Source organism: Copadichromis virginalis, linkage group LG15, assembly GCF_057382275.1.
Source record: "Copadichromis virginalis isolate Kocher_CV1m ecotype Utaka linkage group LG15, C_Virginalis_male_GT1.1, whole genome shotgun sequence".
In the NCBI taxonomy this organism is placed as follows: domain Eukaryota; kingdom Metazoa; phylum Chordata; class Actinopteri; order Cichliformes; family Cichlidae; genus Copadichromis; species Copadichromis virginalis.
The window spans coordinates 40,840,001-40,861,447 of NC_140632.1; the positions used below are offsets into that span (position 1 = coordinate 40,840,001).

The 21,447-nt window shown below is 41.2% G+C and overlaps 1 protein-coding gene across 3 annotated transcripts in view; it reads right to left on the reverse strand.

The window, feature by feature from the left end:
- The window catches only part of ptprfa (protein tyrosine phosphatase receptor type Fa), a 385,056-nt gene that overhangs the window by 181,774 nt on the left and 181,835 nt on the right, over positions 1–21,447 (reverse strand). For all 3 annotated transcript variants that reach the window (XM_085433425.1, XM_085433427.1, XM_085433426.1), the window contains one exon: positions 2,149–2,337. In XM_085433425.1, the coding sequence (XP_085289551.1) occupies positions 2,149–2,337 (189 nt within the window). The remainder of the gene's footprint in view (positions 1–2,148; positions 2,338–21,447) is intronic.

A 21,447-nucleotide genomic window follows, 5' to 3' on the forward strand; every position in this document is an offset into this window, starting at 1 on the left:
GCTTTCGAAGGACACCAGGAAAAGTATTGTAGACCTGCACCAGACTGGGAAGAGTGAATCTACAATAGGCAAGCAGCTTGGTGTGAAAAAATCAACTGTGGGAGCAATCATCAGAAAATGGAAGACATACAAGACCACTGATAATCTCCCTCGATCTGGGGCTCCACGCAAGATCTCATCCCGTGGGGTCAAAATGATCATGAGAACGGTGAGCAAAGATCCCAGAACCACACGGGGGGACCTGGTGAATGACCTGCAGAGAGCTGGGACCAAAGTAACAAAGGTCACCATCAGTAACACACTACAACGGCAGGGAATCAAATCCCGCAGTGCCAGACGTGTTCCGCTGCTGAAGCCAGTGCATGTCCAGGCCCGTCTGAAGTTTGCCAGAGAGCACATGGATGATACAGCAGAGGATTGGGAGAATGTCATGTGGTCAGATGAAACCAAAGTAGAACTTTTTGGTATAAACTCAACTCGTCGTGTTTGGAGGAAGAAGAATACTGAGTTGCATCCCAAGAACACCATACCTACTGTGAAGCATGGGGGTGGAAACATCATGCTATGGGGCTGTTTTTCTGCCAAGGGGACAGGACGACTGATCCGTGTTAAGGACAGAATGAATGGGGCCATGTATCGTGAGATTTTGAGCCAAAACCTCCTTCCATCAGTGAGAACTTTGAAGATGAAACGAGGCTGGGTCTTCCAACATGACAATGATCCAAAACACACCGCCCGGGCAACAAAGGAGTGGCTCCGTAAGAAGCATTTGAAAGTCCTGGAGTGGCCTAGCCAGTCTCCAGACCTCAACCCCATAGAAAATCTGTGGCGGGAGTTGAAAGTCCGTGTTGCTCGGCGACAGCCCCAAAACATCACTGCTCTCGAGAAGATCTGCATGGAGGAATGGGCCAAAATACCAGCTACTGTGTGTGCAAACCTGGTAAAGACCTATAGTAAACGTTTGACCTCTGTTATTGCCAACAAAGGTTATGTTACAAAGTATTGAGTTGTATTTTTGTTATTGACCAAATACTTATTTTCCACCCTGATTTACCAATAAATTCTTTACAAATCCTACCATGTGGATTCATGGATTTTTTTTTCACATTCTGTCTCTCACAGTTGAAGTGTACCTCTGGTGCAAATTACTGACCTCTGTCATCATTTTAGGTGGGGGAACTTGCACAATCGGTGGCTGACTAAATACTTTTTTGCCCCACTGTATATCCAGTAAAACAGAAACTGTGTTCAACACTAACAGTATGACACTGACAGGCCTGGGTGCTAATATCTGAAGGAATTGTTAAATGGCTCAGAGAAGTCCCAGGCTCGGAGAGGTCCACTACTCAGCCAGACTTTCTTTGCTTATACTCGCTCAACCAAACCTAAAACCCCAGTTAGAGATAACTGGTTTTACAGCAGCGTTCATCAACTTTCGCTGCTGCTTCAGTTTCACTCTTCCTCTGTAAAAATGGAGCAACTGAATGTTGCCTTCTTCAGGCTTGTTCCTCTGAGACTATGTCAGTATCTCAAAGTCTGCATCATGTTCCAGCTCTGACGGGGCTGCTGGAACTGATTGCATCTACTCGAGACAATACTTGCAATTGAAGCGTCACAGCAGAAGGCCTGAGAAGCAGTTTTCCCCTCTGCGTCACTTAAAATAGGGCTGGAATATCCATTATTTTATTTATTTTTTTAAAGATTATATATATATGAAGCTGCACAGAGCACAGAGTAAACATATTTGTATTTATCTGTAACTTTATTAACTCCATATGAATTCATATGTTGCACTTAAGAGTACAAAAAAAATCTGGTGCGTTTCACGTCTGCATAGCCGATACAAGTTAGTACGATGCTCTAACCAGATGAAGGGAGAGCCGTGATACTGACAACTCTGACACTCCTTAGTACATCCCTCTTGTTGGTGAAAACATAAATGGACTCTCATTCAATACATATAAATATTGTATTGCACAGACAGTGCAGTGTTATTATGATATGTGGATTCTCCTCAAACTCTCACGATTGCACCTTTTCAACAGGTTTTCTACTAATTAAAAATGAATGATTAACGCCTGAAGAATCCTGTGCCTCTCATTGCTTAACAGAAATCTGTGTGTGAAGCGACTGAGATGATTGCTTTACCTGATCGCAGCTGCTTAATGCGCCCATTGCTGCTACTAATATCCACAGGCAGGAAATCTTTGAACCAGTAGATCTCTGGATCGGGGTTTCCGCTGGCTGCACACAGCATTGTAGCCGTACGCGTTCTTTCCACAACCTTCAGCTGGGGGCCCATGTCTATGGTGGGGAAGCCGTGTGGTATCTGGTCCTCTGTAAGACAGACAAACACACATCAGCACTCCTGGACACGATACAGACGAGTCTCAGCCTGGCTCTGTCAGATTTTCTCTGCTCATTCCACAAACCTTCAGGTTGTAAGGTTTCCCCCCGTGAAATTCAAACACAGTGAAATCCAGCTCTAATGTAAGTATGGCAGGGCCACTGCATGACTAATCCTACCACAGAATTCCTCGTCATGGATCTGTGCGAACGAGAGCGAGGGCGATGCAATTTCACTGCCGGTAAAATGCATTGTGACGGAAAAAGGCTCCTACCAAGCACACATAATCTGACACGCTCGATGCAGTCAGATCACAATCCTGCCAAATTACAGACCAAATGTAATAAAATCACAGGCTGAAAATCCCATTCCACACCTCTGTCCGTGCCTCCGAGGAAGGACAGTTTTACACACCTACTTGAGCTTTTCTCATACAATAAACCGCAATTATTTAGATTTCTAATCTGTAATCTTTCCTTAAAAACAGCATTGCAGAGATGTTTCAACATAAAAACGATTTCATGGGTAAATAACAGAAAATAAGGTTCTGGAAGTTTGCTTGAACCTTCAGCTACAAAACTATCAAACCCTGAAGGATTTTTTTCTGATTTCAGTATCAGGCATTGCACATCTTTCACCCCACAAGAGTGCAGGGCATGCTGATAGAAGTTGCTGTTGCTGAGTGGAAGAAACAAGCAATGTATACTCCATCCTTCCATATAGCAAGAAGCAGTATACATACACAAATCAATTAGGAAACCATTACTTCAATTACCTTCTTGTTGTAACAAAAATATGCAAACAGCATGAACAAATTCATCGAAGCTCTACAAACAGGAGAGTTTTGATATACATTGATATGAAACAATATACAAAACAGACATTACCTCCAGCTAAAAGAAGTTTCTTTAGCTGATAATTACATCAGCGAGCCGATAGAAACTGCAAAAAGCTGGAATCATTTCAACACAGCAGGTTAACAAGCACCGACTCTGGTACAGCTCTTTTCATTATTCTTCAACAGTTCAGCATGAAGCAAAGTACAGAGCAGCTAGTGAGAGGTGGCACTACATACGAGGCCTGAAGGGTCATTACGATTTGTCAGCCACTTAAGACAAACTTAAATCTTTTCTTTGTCATTTAGATTGCCTCAGTTAGTTCACAAATAAAAACCACTGCACACATTTAACATCTAATTTAACATTAGTATAATTTCCTTGGTGCCTGTCAGCATATAACATTTTACATTTTGGCTGTTCTCCACAGAGGTTCGGATGGTTTCTGTGATCAGCAATCCAAGATAACTTCTCAATAACATCCTCAAGTTTCACTACATGTTTTCATTCAATTCAAAGTCACACAGAAGAGATTCAAATAAAAGCACAAGTCAAAAGTTAAAAGTTCAGGTCAATGCAAGATTATAAATGACCAAATGTATAAAGTTGAATCAGTTTACATCACGTTCCTGCTGTGAGCCTCTGCAGTATACATTATACTCACTTACTGCTACATTATCTAATTGAAACTATATACCCACAATATGTTTGTCTATTTTTTGTCAGTACTTTAGAAAATCTTAAATATTTGATATAAACCTGAAAGTTACATTGATGTATTGTGCACTACATCAATCAACTTAAAATATGGTTGTCACTGATATTGTTTGTACTGTTCTAGTTTTTATTTTTAAAAAAGTCCCTTTAATTTTTGACATGATAACAAGTAGTGAGTATTTTCCTTAGTATTGAGCTTGAAACCCTTGTAGCATGACAAGCCTACTACCCTGAGAAGACCCTGTGTCACACTCTAAAAGACCATGATGCAGATTTTTCAAACATTTTAGCTCACACTTTGACGAGCTCACTGTGCCATGACAGCCTAAAATAAAGAGCTTAGAATGAGTTGTGAGGAGGAAAGGAAAGATACTGCGGTGACACGTATAAAATGAAAACCCCAGGGAACGAAAGAGAGGTGACAGCCAAGATGCCTCAAAGCTGCTGGAAGATTTTCAACATCAACAAACAGCTTCTCTGCTCCACACAGAAAGCAAATGAGACCAGGCATTTGTCATGGTTTCTGCTGGCAACAGGGGGGAGCAAAACATGGAGCCCATGCAAAAGGGACCAAAAACTGCAATTCCATTAGTGGCCACTTGGGGCTGGCTCCAAAGTGAGTCAATCCTAGATGGTTACCGTGTCTTTTCGGGCTATAAGGTTCAGTATTAGTACGACTTTTGTAAGCTACGAAGCCGCACCGCTTGATGGATTGTCTGAGCATTATGGCTGCCGTACTCAGGAGCCTTGCGGAGTAATCTGGGTCCTAAACGCCGTCACTTTCAGGTCCCAAAGTCAAACGAACACTGCAGCATCACTGAGAGTTAAAACCTAAATTCTTTCATCTTTAATAAAATCATCAGCGTTGCTGCTTTACCAGGTGTAACAATTAAGTTTAACATCCAGGAATCCATGAAAAAATAATTTATTACATTTAACGGAGTTAGAAGTTAGCAGGAAGTTAGCTCGCCAGCTTCCACCTAAACATGATATAGCATGTTCTGACTGAGAGATTTCTGAATAAATTCAAACGTACAGCTCTGCTATCACTTCCAACATAAATGAAGACAGAAAACTAAACAGCAGTGACGTTTGTAGGGTTACTGAAGTTTGGCTAGCTGATATATAATGATGTGCTACGTGATCGGTAGAAACACAGCTATGTTAGCATAAACAGTGAAGCTGGAGGATGAAGCTAACTTTCTTCCACTGGATAAAAGTTAACGTGAGGGTTCCTGATGGTTAGAGACAAATGCAATCGTATGGCAGGATGCTGTAAACGGACCAAACTTCAATCAGGAGAACAACTGAGATAATCCATCCACAATACGAGGTTAGTCATTAATATACTGCAACAACATGGGAATAGAGCAGCTGAGAGAGGATTCAGCATTAATGAATCAATGGTACAGAAGAGAAGGAAGCAAGAAGGAGCTGAGTAAAGTTTGACTTATCTGACTGTTTTGTTTTGCTTAATGCGCCTTATGTATAAAAAATATGGTAAATGTCCAGCTTTACAGTAGAAAAAGACATGGTTACAATCTGGTCCAAGTCAAAACTGTAGGAAATTTCATCTTTACAATCTTTATAACTTACTTTTCAGATTATATTAAGAACTACAGTTATGTATTTTTAGGGTTCTGGCTGCCAGTCACCTGCTAGGCTTCACTTCAGACAGTTCATTGAAGTAGACCTCTCAATTTTGGTGCCTCATGAAGGATTTTTCAGTGAACAATAATATGATAATAAACATGATCACTAACAGACTTTCCAAAATATCTGCTACACTTCTTGTAGTGTCTATGTATTCATAGTATTTTACTTAAATTATTGTGCAATACACTCATAAATGCATTCGCTGCTAACTACACAGTTTACTACACACTTTATGATATAAGCATAACTACAGCCCCCAGGGCCCCCTCCCCCCTTTTTTTTATGTTTTTGCACCTTCCCTTAATATCCAACAGTAACAGATTCTCAGAACCTACCAGGAAGTCCCACTGCCTTTTATTTTCTTAAAGCTCTGCCCTTTGCTCCAGTCTCTATTTAAAAGAATCAAACAGCTCCCGCTGCTCACAAATGGTGACAATAAGCTTGTCCTCCATTTCTGGCTGGTACAAGGTGGTCTCAGGAGAATCCAGCTCATAGTACCATGTAAATTCTTTGCTGAGGTTAAGATATTTTCAACTCGAGCGGATGCATATCGGCCACTATTTGCATCGATTAGTGGCAACTCTCCTACAGATTTAATGTGAACACAACAGTAGAAGGTTATTCGCAGTTTCCCCAGGAAGCTGAGAGAGTTTGGAAAGGCTTTGTATTTATTTATCAGACAGCTGAAATATGCAGCCTGAAACCGAGTAACCACTACAGCATCCTGTCTCAGATGATTTTGTTCCCGCTAACGACTACAGAGAACTGAATCTTTGACATTTTCCATGACAATAGAGCAAAGCTGGTTATGGATTTTGCACTCCTCCCAAGACACCTCCACCCACCAGTCTGTCAAGCTAATCAAGTTCGCAGATGACACCACCGTCATTGGGCTCATCTCGGACGGGGACGAGTCTGCCTACAGGAGGGAGGTTGAACGTCTGGTGTCTTGGTGCAGCCACAACAACCTGGTGCTGAATGCCCAGAAGACAGTGGAGATTATTGTGGACTTCAGGAAGCACACAGCCCCACTCCCCCCCATCATCCTGACTGACACCCCCATCACCTCTGTGGACTCATTCCGCTTCCTGGGTACCACCATCACCCAGGACCTGAAGTGGGAGCCCACCATCACCTCCGTCATCAAGAAAGCCCAGCAGAGGATGTACTTCCTGAGGCAGCTGAAGAAATTCAACCTGCCAACACGGACGATGATGCAGTTCTACACCGCAATCATCGAGTCCATCCTCACCTCCTCCATCACCGTGTGGTACGCTGGAGCCACTATCAGGGACAAACAGAGACTGCAGCGTGTTGTGCGCTCTGCTGAGAAGGTGATTGGCTGCAGACTCCCATCTCTGCAGGACCTGTACACCTCCAGGACTCTGCGGCGTGCAGCCCGGATCTCAGCTGACCCTTCTCACCCTGGACACAGTCTGTTTGACCTGCTCCCCTCAGGCAGGAGGCTCCGGTCCATTCGCACCAGAACCTCTCGCCACAAGAACAGTTTCTTCCCCTCTGCTGTTGGACACATGAACAATAACCATATGACTGTCCCCGCCACTAACACATGACCCTACGCTGTGTCACTGCATCATTTCATGTTTGGCACTGATCACCACCTGCACTCATGTATATATCTTTCTACGTAGCACTCACAATTCTTATTCTCATGTATATATCACATGTATATCTCATGCACATATCTTTCTTTCTACATAGCACTTTAATTCTTATTGTCTGCACTGAAGCACCGCAGCAATTTCCTAATGTTGTAAACCTCAACATCTGGCAATAAACCCATTCTGATTCTGATTCTGATTCTGACACCTGATATTCATGCATGTGCTCTGCGAGTGCAGTAAAAGAGGCACAAAGTTGAGAGGAGAAAATGACTGTGTTTTTAAGCTCTACAGCTCAATCTGCTGTGACTCAGAGAGAAATATTTTGTATTAAAGTTTGTTAGAATAGGATAGGATAGAATTGTTATTGCATTACTGAAACACAAGAGGAGACTGCATTGTGCTCCAGCTGACTGGCTGTCAGTCAAAGACTGTTTACATACAGCCTACTGTAAAGAAATGTGTCATCTGACCACTGCTGTCAATCACTCTGGCTTGCTCCTTCTTTACATCAGCTCTTTGGCAGGAAGAAGAGTAACCCAACACTTTACAAAAACACAAATGCACGAAAAACCATAATCACACAAAACTATGATTTTTTTTTATTTAAATTGCCAAAATACCAGCGTTATAAAAAATATCACATTGAGGTGGGCGTCAGTCACTGAAACAGTTTTCCTAATATGACAGTCCATCACTTCGCTAAGCTTAACAGCTTCACACCCTGCACCTCTGACAGCCTCTAATGTTGAGCTGAGCTCAGGCTCTTAGCTGAACGTTAAAGTAATTCGCTTTCACTTCATTCAGCTGAGGAAGTGGATTTTCTTCACCCTCAAATGGAAATACTTTGCCCTAAAAGGTGTCTTAAATGAAATCCATGGAGGTTTTGTCAAGAAGGAAAACTGCATCATTATTAGGTGAACAGTATTTTCAATTTACACCGAACTGAGTCAACAGTGAAGTGAATAGATGAAAAGGTGAGTCCCAAAGCTTTTCTGACAACTAAGGCAGGAAATCATCAGCAAGCCTCGATCTCATCAGGAGATATTATCGCTAATCAGTAGTTGTCTATATGTAACACACAGAAAAATCAAAAAAGCAATGACGGGGGATATTAGCATCGTTAACCATAGACTGTATTTAAGTGATGGATGTAGCCTCATTTGTTTCCTGTTTTTAAAGCCTTGAACTGAATGTTTGAACCACAACAATCTCACCTGATTTGAAACCGAGTGAACAGAAGTGCAGTAGGCACCCTAGGGCAGAGCGTCATGGTCTATTTTACTCTGGATTTAGAAAATAAGCAGCATGTTGCATACAATAAAACTCAAAACAAGCAATTGAGCCCATCGTCCACCAGGCTGTGTGTCTTTAAGGAAAATATGATAGTGCTGCAACTGACAGAGATGTCTAATGCAACTGACAACAAGGAACACACAGTGGGGCTGTTTTTAAAAAGTCCATACAGGATATGGCAGATTATTAATGTAGAACTGGAGTGACATGATACAGGGATCACCTGCCCATGGCTAACTATAAACCTGCTTCAGGTTCTTGTGTGATTCCACAAAGTTCATTGCTAGTACAGTACAGTATTGTACAGTTAGCCTGCAGCTCTGCAGAGTTGCACAGGTAATTAACGCCAAGCTCAAACTGAGGCATCAAGATGCCACACTAATGTTATACCAGCATGTTCAAATAAATACTGAATGTGGTGCGATGCAGGAGAGGTTGGCAGTGGAGTGAAACATTTCACTGTTCATCTCAGAGACAGTGCAAGTTGCACACAAAACTGATTTTTCCACTTCAATGAATTTAACACTTCAATCAGTTTCCTGCTATGGATTTGTGTTGCTCTATATGTGAGCTTTCAAATCAGTTTGCACTGATATTTTCCTGCTTAGAAAAGTCAGTATGTACTCCATTTGGTGAGGCAGTTTCCATATGCTGCGGACTAATAACACCGATTAGCAAGTAACGTAACGAGGAGCAGATGGGGCTGGATACACATTTTATCGTCCTTCTGCATGAGACATATAGGAGTTATTAAGCAATTTTAAAGCTATTAGTTCAGAATTTGAAAATTGTAAAGTGGGCCTTATTAAACGGTGGTATTTAAAGTTAGTTGTGGGCTTAATTTCACCTTAATAAAGTCACACAACAGGGATGAGTAGGCTGCGCTGACTTAATAACTGGAGCGGGTGGGGTGGTAACAGTTCAGTGGGAGATTTTGACCCACAACAGAGGCTAGAAAACAAATTGTTAGCAGCCAGCCAGGTAATCAGTGATTCACAGGTGCATTATGGTCATTCTGTGCAATGGGAAGGTGAAGACCTTCTTATTCCGTCTTTAAATTGAATTAATGGTTAATACACTGTTAGAGGCAGTTAAAAGCTACAGCCTGGGTGCATCCCTGCCCACTGTATTGGTGCAAAGTGGCACAGCTAATGAGAGCCAATAGACACCAAGCTCAGTGTTGTGCTGTGGCCAGGTATTTAGGTGAACCACACCTCCCAGCAGCCACAGCTCCATAAACACAGAGGAAACCCTGATTAGACCTGATGGTGCGAGATGGGGTTGAGTTCAGCAGGTGGGCTGGAGTAAGAAAATAGGTCTTGAAATGCAATAAACTACAAATTCACCAATCCATGTTCTGCTCAGTAATGGCCTTTAAAAAGACATCCTCCTTTCAGGATGTTATACAGATATCTAGAAAAATCTGAGATGTTTAGATCACAAAAAGACAGTTTTTGAATTTTTAATAAGACAGTCATCTTCAAACTCTTGTCAGCAAATGTTTATCTGCTGGGAGTAAAGCTACACTGTTCCAAAGAATAGTAATGTCAAAGTATCTTACTGTATATTTTACAGTTTTGTACTGTCTTTCTAGAATATCATTACATTTACATAAGTAGGCTGTGATTTTACATGTCAAAGGTAAAATAACATAACATCACTGTAAATACAGTAAAACACAATTTACTTGTTTTTTAAATATTTTTTGTACATATGCATATTTAGATTGTAAAAATACATTCAGAAATGTATCATAATTTCACAAATATTTGTCTGTTATGTGAGAGAATGATCTGTTAAATTCAAATGTAATACTATGGAAAAATATATAAAATGATCGGAAATTAATGAGAATAATCAATAATTAAAGGAGTATTTGAATTATAATTGTGCTGATTTCATGTCATCCAGGTCTGATTCAATAATTCAGAGGTAACAAGTGAAAATATAATTAATAGGAATAAAAACATAAAACATTGCACGCTGTGCTAATTATATATTTTAAAAAATAAATGTAGAGGTAGGACTTGCAATTAATACAAATCTCAAAGTATTCACAACAAAGAAATAGGCCTCTGCACCTGGGGTGAGGGTGTGGCCATGAAAACAATGTGACATGCCATTGGATGTTGGGACACATAATAACATGATGCTAAGCATCGGCCAATGAATGTGAACTAACAACCACAAGGTCGCGGCTGCACTGTAGGAAAACATCCTAATATGAAAGTATTTTACTGCATTTTACAGTTTTGCTCTGTTCTTCTAGAATATCATTAAAGTTACGTAAATAGACTGATTTCACATTTCAAATGTAAATTAACGTTAAATCACTGTAACTTAATAAAACATAATTTTCATGATTATTAAATGTATCTGTCTGTACATATGCATATTTAGATACAGATTCACAAATGTATCATGGTTTCACAAATATCTGTCCGTTATTTGAAAGATCGAACTGTTGAATTCAAATGTAATGCTATGGAAAAGTATATAACATGGTTCCTATAAGCTTGTGTTACATCACATAAGTATTATCATTGCTCTTTAGGGCGATCGTGGCTCAAGAGTTGGCAGTTCGCCTTGTGGTCAGAAGGTTGCCGGTTCGAGCCCCGCCTTGGACACTCTTGGTCCTTGTGTCCGTGGTCAAGACTCTTCACCTACCACCTACAGGTGATGGCCAGAGGGGCCGATGGTGCGATATGGCAGCCTTGCCTCTGTCCCAGGGCATGCAATCCATTTTTATTTAACTGTATATTTCTGTACATTTACGTATTCACCTTGTTTATAGGTAATTTCATTGTTTGATCACGTTAAAATGTTCCTAATTTAATGTCTAAAAGCACTTGGAAAAGGCAGAATCCCATGTAAAATTAGCGCAACAAACTCTATTTTCATTACTGGAAATAACCGTATTTTCATGAGGAAGTTATTTTCTGTTATTTTACGGTCGTATTTTGGCGCCCCAGCTCCCAGAATATTACCGTTTTTTTAAGCTGTTTTTTGTAACAGTATACAGTAGTGTTATTGGCTGCTCATTCAATGCTTTTATAAAAACAATAAAATGCCAACAGGTGCACCTTATTCATTTAAAGGCTGTCTGCAGACATGTGTTGTAGTTTAATACCAAAAAGTGTTTTCGTAGTTACAGATCGCTGTGCGCGCTGATCCCGCAGCTTAACAACTATAAGCTATTCTTGAGCAGCTGACCGGACAACATGGGCCTCACGTTGTTGTCGTACAATTGACAAAAGCTCTTTGACACAACAAAACTCTCTCTATCTCAATTTAGCTTTGGTGACGACAGCAATGAGCAATTTTCCATCTGCCAAGAGGAGAAGAAATCACTGCAGGCAAGGTAGATTTTTAGCATCAGGTTTCAGTAAGAAAGATAATGATTGCAAAGTTGATTACAGGTTGCACAGACATAAAGCAACATTGAACTGACTATTTAGAGGTTCATAATTGAGGTAAGATTGTATTTGTAAAGATATTTTTGATACTTCTTATAAGACAAAAGCCATTTGGCCCACTTCATTCTGTTGGTTTGTTTTTTGCAGTATGCAACACTTCCATTTGCTAATATTGTTTAGACTTTATTGGCATATAAAATGGGAGCTGTGGACATCAGTTTAGTTCTTTTTGGTAAAAAGGTAGCAAAGTTACTCAGCTGATGAAAAGAAAGTTGTGTAAAAGTAGACAGCTTTGATAGACAGTGGGCTCCAGATCATGTAGTAACTTTATTCTGACCTCAGTGTGGTGGAAAGCCAGGAGCAGCCAGGTTAGGAGAATTCTCCTGATTATTTCAAACATGTACTGCACCTCTGCAGCCCTGCAGCAGGCAGGCCGTCTCTCAGCAACCTGACATGGCACACGGGGATCATTTTCACAAAGGACTTTCCCACAGTGACTGTGGCTGCCAGGGAATACTTTGCACATGAAACAACAATGCTCATGCTGGGAAGCAGAAAGATCCCTTTTTATTTTGCATCCCAGATTTCCTTTGTACACTCTACAGGGTGGGCCATTTATGTGGATACACCGTAATAACATGGGAATGGTTGGTGATATTAAAGTCCTGTTTGTGGCACATTAGTATATGTGAGGGGCAAACTCCTCAAGATGGGCGGTGACCATGGTGGTCATTTAGAAGTCGGCCACCTTGGATACAACTTTTGTTTCTTCAATAGGAAGAGGGTCATGTGACACATCAAACTTATTGGTAATGTCACAAGAACAACAATGGTGTGCTTGGTTTCAACGTAACTTTATTCTTTCATGAGTTATTTACAAGTTTCTCTTTGTTCACAGCCATTGACATGTCGAAGAGGTTAACACATGAGGAGCGGATCGAAATTGTGTTGATATCTGGTGAACGCAGTAACCGGGTCATTGCAGCAGGTTTCAATGCAAGACCCCCTACGAGACCACCCATCTCCCATGCTACAGTTAGCAAACTGCTTGCTAAGTTTCGTGAAACTGGTTCAGTGTTGGATTTGCCAAAATGTGGACGCAAGAAAACTGTCACTAATGAAGAAACATCAGTGGCTGTCCTAGATTCATTCAGCAAGAGCCCACAGCGTAGCACTCGCCGCATGTCGCTGGAGAGTGGCATTAGTCGAACATCGCTTCAGCGGATATTAGCTACTCACAAATGGCACCCTTACAAACTCCAGCTACTGCAGCATCTCAACGAGGATGACCCAGATCGGCCACAGAATTTGCAGAATAGGCAAAACAGAAATTGGAACAGGACCCTCAGTTCACGCCAGGTCCGAGCATTCCTAGATGATCAGTTTCCTGGAAAGTGGATTGGTCGTCGTGGGCCAGTTGAATGGCCCCCAAGGTCTCCGATCTGACCCCCTTAGACTTTTATCTTTGGGGTCATCTGAAGGCAATTGTCTATGGTGTGAAGATACGAGATGTGCAGCACCTGAAACTACGGATACTGGATGCCTGTGCTGGCATTTCTCCTGCGGTGTTGCTATCAGTGTGTGAAGACTGGGAGAAGAGGGTTGCATTGACAATCCAACACAATGGGCAGCACATTGAACACATTTTATAAGTGGTCAGAAACTTGTAAATAACTCATGAAAGAATAAAGTTACGTTGAAACCAAGCACACCATTGTTTTTCTTGTGACATTACCAATAAGTCTGATGTGTCACATGGCCCTCTTCCTATTGAAAAAACAAAAGTTGTATCCAAGTTCAAATGCTGTGGTCAGAGCTTAAGTGAGCTGTGTATAAACGAGTGCCCACAGATCTCAATGAACTAAACAACACCTGCACTGAACACGATGATGCGACACACTGATACACAAAATGATTGCATGAAGTCACTGCTGCTACAGGTGGTTCGACAAGATGCTCCGTCATAGGATGCAGTCAGTTTTTCCACATGATTGCATAAATGTTTATATGCACTGTCATATATTGCTTTGTTACTTGGCGCCATAGGTAGCATTGTTCTTTGATTGGCTTCAGCTCAGTATATTTTGGACTGCACTGTCTTGTGAATGTGACAAGTGAAACTTATGGTTCACAGTACATGAGCACTGATTCCTGACATGTGGCTTTCGGCATTGCTGTATAACGTGACACATTTCTTACTATAACAAATTATGTTAACAAAAATCCATCTGAATATCCATGAAATGAATATAAACTAGTATATTGCCTAAATGATGTTCTAGCAGAATTGCTCTGCGGTTCCTCTGGTTGCACTGTGAGCATGTACTTTATTGCACTGTTGCTTTCTTGACCCCAAAGCTGCTTGAAAACAATTGAAAAGCTTTGGGATCAGTTAACTGATGTCACACTTGACAGCTATTAGTGCCCAACCAACCACTGAGCAGACTCTTGGCATTCGAGCGGCGCTACATTAGCCTCAGGCCATTGGCGCCTTCAGTGATGCCAAAATTTCACCAGTGTGGAGGAGGCAGTCAGAGGGTGACCTGAGAGGCCTGGAAAGACAAAATGCCTCTCTGAGCCTTACAATTTCTCTGAGACAGCATATCCCCATCGCCATCCATCATTTTAATCAAGCAGATGCCAGAGTACCTCTCTGGAGGAGGTATATGCTCTTATTAAGATCTTCCTGGCAAATTAAAAGAGCTGGGGAGTCTCTCAGTGTGAGCAGAGAGGAGGGCAGGGGTGGCTGGGCAGGACAAAGCAGACGGCGAGAGAGAACTTGGCAGGGCGCTGAGAACATTCGCCCAGTGCATCTCCAATTAAAAACAACAAGCAGCTCCCACATGTGCAGGGTACCTTTCTAATAGGAAACATTTAGTCTAGCAGGGAGAAGAGAAGAACTTAAGAATTTATTAATAAGCAAATGGATACTTGTAGTTTGAAAAAAGAAAGCTAGTTTCTGCTAATTTCCCTCCCTGAACTGCAGCTCTGCACCACATTTGTTATACATATATTTTAATGCTGTTATCTAAGAAAGAAAATGACTTGCTATTTGGTACAGCCTGTCCAAGAAGCACGGGTATCTCTGTCTGTGCATTGCACTCATACATTTTATGGCTGTACCTCACAAAGCAAGCTAGTTAGCTGATAACTTGGCACTCAGTCCTGCGGAAACCAATCTGACAACACTGTTGCTGCATCTTTGTTATATACGGTGTATTACTAATGCTTGTTTTATGCTTGTGTGAAGGCAGTCTGTGAGCAGTTGTATGCCTGCAGTCTGAAGTACTGACGTGTCATCAGAGTCCAACAATGTGCAGTCGGGATTTTGGAGGACTGCACTGGAGCGTGTTTGTGGGGGTGAAAGCCCGTCTCCGTGTCCAAGCAGAAACACGTACACAGACGGACACATTTACACGGTTCTGCCCAACCAATTGGTAGAGCACATTTTCAGGCCCTATATCTAACTGAGGCTTTCACTGAAATTGACCTACATTATTGAGTCTTTTCTACCAATTGGTTTACATCTGTAATGCCCAAAAAATCCACCAGAAGGCGCTGTGAATGTAAACGGTTGGCTCTTCTTATAACTCTCTCCAACCATTTTTGATTAAACTAAGGTAGAAGGATATAATTTTTTGATCTATGATAGTGTTAGAAGACTTACTAAACAGATGTGTGTCACCTGACAGCATTAAAAAAGTGAAATTAAATGTTTAATTTATTTTTTAAAAGTGGTCAACCAAAAGGTTGATTTGTCACTTTATGGTGCTACTGCTAACATAACCTAAATGTTATTCAAATTGATTATTGGCCATAAAATCAGACCACTAAACCTATTTTGTTTATCCATTGCTGTTGATAAATCACATTAAGTGTTAGCACAGCAAGAATATGCTGAAATAATTTCCTCAGTAAGTTATTTTGTAACTTTCTGAGTTAGTAAATGTTGTAAAAATCAAGAATAACATGTGGAAATCACACATTTACACATGGCACTCCCATGGGCTGGCACTCCCCACCAGTATATTGCCAACAAACCAGATGAGTGGGGCTTTAAATTCGTCTGGCATCATCCACGACTTGCTGCTGTATCAGGGGGGTCTATGTTCTTCAATGCTCCCCTCAGTGAAAAGCAACAGAAGCTCCCTCTAAGGGGTAAAAAAACACTATACAAACCCATAAACGAACCTCAGCTCTTCACAAGTTTCATCTTGGTCCAGAACTTGCACACCTCCTCTGGTGTCAGGTGCATTGGTACTGTATGACCAAACTGCACCGGTGGAGCTCCCCTGATGGCAGACAAAGACCTGATGAAGAAGGGCCATGGAGCCTGTGATTACCGGTCATACGTTTACCATGAAGTGACATCTCAACCATTTGGTAGAGATTAATATTTTAAAAACTACAGGGTCTATTGAAAAATAATTATTGATTGTGGTTATTACTCATCCAAGTCAATAAGAAATGCAAACAAAAATTTTCCATTGTTTTTTCTTGGTGTGGACCTCAAAGACTTAAGACAATAAATTTAACAACATAAATAAAGTAAAAAATAAACAACGGTGACAAAGACCCAACATGAAGACAAAAGGAAGACGACATATCGTAGCAGGAAGCTAACTTTGTGTTAGAATCATTATATTAGAATTCAGGACCAAACGTGCTCTACATGAGCACTTAAAACTTTTTAAAAAATATCCTCCGTAGGTAATTTTCTGCATTTCATTTTTTCACTGTTTATTTCTTTTCACTTTAGCAACACACACAAAGCTTTCTCCCAAGGTCTCAGCACACCTGACTGACCTTCACTCGATTTCATAAGGAGTAATTAGTTCTGTGAATTTATTTGCATTTCTCATTTATCTCTGACTGCCTGTTCTATTATATGTAGTGCACACACACAGGCATGCACATGAATACAAATAATGATTATACACACAGGGAACACCCCACCCACCCCCACCCACATACCCGTTTCCTAATAATAGAAGCTTTTTGAAGCCAAGCCTTTGAATGCTTTGTTGTCTGTGGAGTTTACTCACAGGCCAAAGAGTTAGTGTTACACTTCACTTCTGCATGTGTGGATAATTACCAAGTAATGGCTTGGTAATTATCACATGTAATGTAATGTAAAAATAAGATAATTTGCATAATGCAGTCGTGAACCAAACGTTTAGGAAATCACGTGTAATGCAGAAAAAGGTAACAGTCCCCCCACCCCCCCTTCAAGTAAGCGCGATCACTTCTGTGCAGGTCCTAAATGTTACATTTCGGTTTCTTGGCCCAGTTGTGTTACACTGTAATGTGTGTCCGTTATGTGACTTTATGCCAGTGTGTGTTTTATCATCCACAGTCACTGCTACAGGATGAAAAAAACTCCAACAACAAAAACCTGCATGATGAACGGGTCAATAACACGTACAGGAACCTCTGAGGTGATGTCATAAGCACTGTGTAGGGAAGCGTTAGCTCTGAGTATAGGCTCAAAACAAACCCTACTTTAATACCTCGTTCATCTGCTCTCCAATGGACGCTTTCCAAGACACTAAAGAAGTCACTTGGAGGAGTGATGAAACGTTTCTCGTTGAAAATGATGCGCCCAGATGAACAGAATCACTTTTTTGGTACTCTCCAAGAGTTTCAGCCATTGTCATTTTAGGTTTTTTATTCACATGACAAAGGAAAACACAATCCCTTTATGCTGGACCAAGAGAAGGACTGGCCGCTACTTATGCCTTTAGAAGTTTGAAGTGCTATTTTGAGACGAGATGAGCCAGAGCAGCTGAGTAGCATGCTAACCTGAACATTTTGTATATTACCTCAAGCTGCCTGTCAAAAAGCTTCAAATAATTCTTCATCTAGAAGACAAAAGAAGAAGAAGAGCACAGAAGCAGGAAAGACTGAAGTCTAATGCCAGTTACTGTAACATATACTGCTGAGTTTCTACATGGGCTTTTTTCATATTAATAATATTAATAACAGTATCTAGCTGCACAGGTGCTCGACTTTCTCACATAACTTTTCCTAACTAGCTGTAGCTTTACACAGCATGATCTGAAACATGCCATCGTGCTTGATCAACTACATTATTTCCATATTGAGATCTAATCCAATAGTTAATAAAGCAATAGAGCACCTATAGATGCTGGGTGTGATGGAAGGATGTATGATTGCACTATTGTTAAAAACAAAAGAAAAAACAACAACAAACCAAATAATCTTTTTATCTGACTTTGCTTTCTGTAACTGAACAATTAATAATAATGGATTGGATTTATATAGCGCTTTTCAAGGCACCCAAAGCGCTTTACAATTCCACTATTCTTTCACTCTCACATTCACACACTGGTGGAGGTAGCTACAGGTGTAGCCACAGCTGCCCTGGGGCAGACTGACAGAAGCGAGGCCATATCGCGCCATCGGCCCCTCTGGCCAACACCAGTAGGGTAAATTGTCTTGCCCAAGGACACAACGACCAGGACAGAGAGCCCAGGGATCGAACCGGCGACCTTCCGGTTACAGATGCGATTCCCAACCCCCTGAGCCACGGTCGCCCTTGACAATTAACTAAGGAAGTGGCTATTTAAGAAAAGGTCAGCCTGAGAAATGTATATGCATGAACATGCATTTTGTTTTACAGTGACATTTTTTCTTTTTCCAGTTATTTCACAGCTCTATTAAATTAAAATAAGGAATGGGGAAAATATCCTGGTACTTATGTAGTGCATTTTTACTCTCACTGACTAAAGCTATATATACTTATATACTATATAAGTACCACAGTCTGACAGATATATTACAGGTAACAGGGGGTTCAGTAAGTTGCCTAAAGACACTTTGCCATGCAGACTGGAGTAACCAGGAATTGAACCACCGACCTTCCAGTTGGTTGACACTGAGTCACAGCCCCCCCAAATAAAAATCTGTAATCACACAGCAGCAGAAGATTTTCATGAACATATTTTCAACATTAATGAGGTTCATTACTATCTCTGGTATTTTAAAGGTTTATTATATCAATATATTTGTTAAATAAATATTATACTGTATAATTTTTGTAGTGGTGCATTCTAAGAAGGGGTTTTGGGGCAGCCTTTGGGAATGGCCTTGAGTCAGTACTCGCCATAAATTGCATTGGCCTGAGGCTGTCAGGATATAATGCTGGAATAACAGAGCAGAAAATATCCTGAGGGCTGAACCAGGCTGCTGGCCTATATACATCCCCGGTACACTACCAGCCTTCTTTAGCCTGCTGTGCTTCATACAAAGAAACGTACAAGTGTGTGTACGTTGGCTTATTAGAGCTCAGTTAATACATCTTCAGGAAATAAACTAGAGCAAAGTTGTGCAGTAATAACACAGATGTTGGTTGGACGAATTTAGTGCTGTTGTTGAACACTATATGAGAAATGCAAGAAAGAACCAGTGATCTAATTTACAAGCCACGAGAGTCAGACTGTTATGAACCAGAGGTGTCCTGATTATCAAAGACACCTGTCATATTTAAAAACTCTGATGATGGTGAACTGAACATCTGATTTAGTGTCATCAGATATCTCATTTTTACTTTTCCTGACCATGATGTGTTTAATCACGAGGGACGGATGACAGGCTCAGTTCTTTTGCCAAGTAACAGAACTGTGGAGAGCTCTAAGCACTGCATGAGGGAAATTATCTTGTCCCAAGGGCTCTGAGATCAGCTGGGACACAAAACCAAGGACATGGTCTGAAGAACTCGCAGACAGCAAAGATCTGAGAACAGAGTTAATTCTTCTTAAAATTGTGGCCAAGTAAAGGCTCTGATTTCTGTGTCCACGAGGGACCGTTGAAGGAGGCTAGCATTATGTAATAACTTAACTCTCTCTCATCAATGTTTGGTCACATCTGGTTCAATGAAACCAACATGGCAGAAGCCAAAACTAATGGTGACGTCTCAAAAAGGGAATTTCCAGTGTGACGTATACAGTATGCAGCATGAATCCAGGGTCAAAATCAGCATTTTAGTCTGATCTAAGTTATTACTGACAAACTTGCTATGTAGACAGTTAGCATTCACCTCTTTTTAAACAACTGGCAATTAAGCCTTGGTGATGGGGAAAGCAGGTTGGAGTGAGGACAGTCTCCTAATCAACAACTGTGTGAATCAGATTTACCAAATCAGCTTAAAGGACAAACGTGCTCCTGAAAAAAATGTACGAGTAAATAAAATGCACAGCACATGTGTGGTACCCTCTGCTGAGCTCTAAATTCATTTACACTCTACAGACATCTGCTCATCACTTAAACAGAGAGGTGTCATTCTCTCTGTTAGGGTTTCCCGAGGGGATCATTGCATTGTGTCTTCTGATGCCACTGCAGGTAAAACCCTGACAGGTGTGCACGGCATGAAGAAAAAGTTAAGGAAAGTGTCCGTAAGTTCAAGATAACATTAGTAAATAAAAACAGGGGTGCTCTTCAAATTCTCAGTGGTGCTCAGAGTGAGAACTTCTCCAACTAGATAAATAAAGTAACTCTCAATGTCACCAGTGACTGAGGCAGAGGGGAGCACCAATAAGTAAATAAACCGCTATTCTTACTCGACACTGAAATCTGATGGCTTTAATTGCTTCTTTATCAGTGTGCAACACCAAGTCGCTGTATGGCTTGTGTGTGTCTGTCATTGTGTGTCTTCTGTGTACTGTAGGCTATATTCATCAGTATGAGCCTTTGAGCATGGAAGCTGAGTGTTGGGCCTGTTGTGGGGAGATAAACGACAGAGGAAGATGGCAGATAGTTGAGTCTGAAATCTCTTTAATGCAGAAGTCACCGCAGCAGCATCGACCCTATACTAAATATGCCCTCTTACAAGAACATGCACTGGATCAGGGGAGGAGAAAAATCCCTACAACTACTTTAATCTGTCTTATTGGGGGCTAAGGATTGATATGAGCATGCATTATGCAGAGATATAAAAGTACGATTTGGCTGGTAAAATGAAGGCAGTTTACTTTTCGTCTTTTCCGACAGTTGCTGGTGATGGAAAATTCAAACCACTCTCCAAGGCATCCTCCTCTTCTGCAGACCACTGCTCGCTCACAGGTTGCAGTGTTTCCCTGGAGAACTACCTGTGTGCATCCGTATTTGTGTGTTTCAGTGTGTATGTGAGCGCACCGGTGTGAGACTGGCTGTTGAAGGGCATGAATATGTCAGAAAAGCTCCAATCTGAATGTGTTTAGTAGGGTTTCAGTGCTCAGTGTTCCAGAAAGGCAGCTCTGCGTGGAGGAGCAGCCAGCCCAGCAGACCTGAGCTGTAGCTGTAATTGGCATCGCTGCTTTAAAATGAAGGAGGAATTTTCCTCTTTAGATGGAATTATGCACCCGATGGAGCCTCTATCCATCATTCTGACCGAGGCGATTTTGACAGATAGAACACGATATCTCCTTTAATTCAACCATGGCCACACACCTCTGCAGCCCGCTGCATGGCCATAGAAGATAATTAGGAGCTTTACTGGTGACTGACTGGTACATTCATATTACATGTTTGAGTCTCTTTGGTAGGCTAGGCAGGGACAT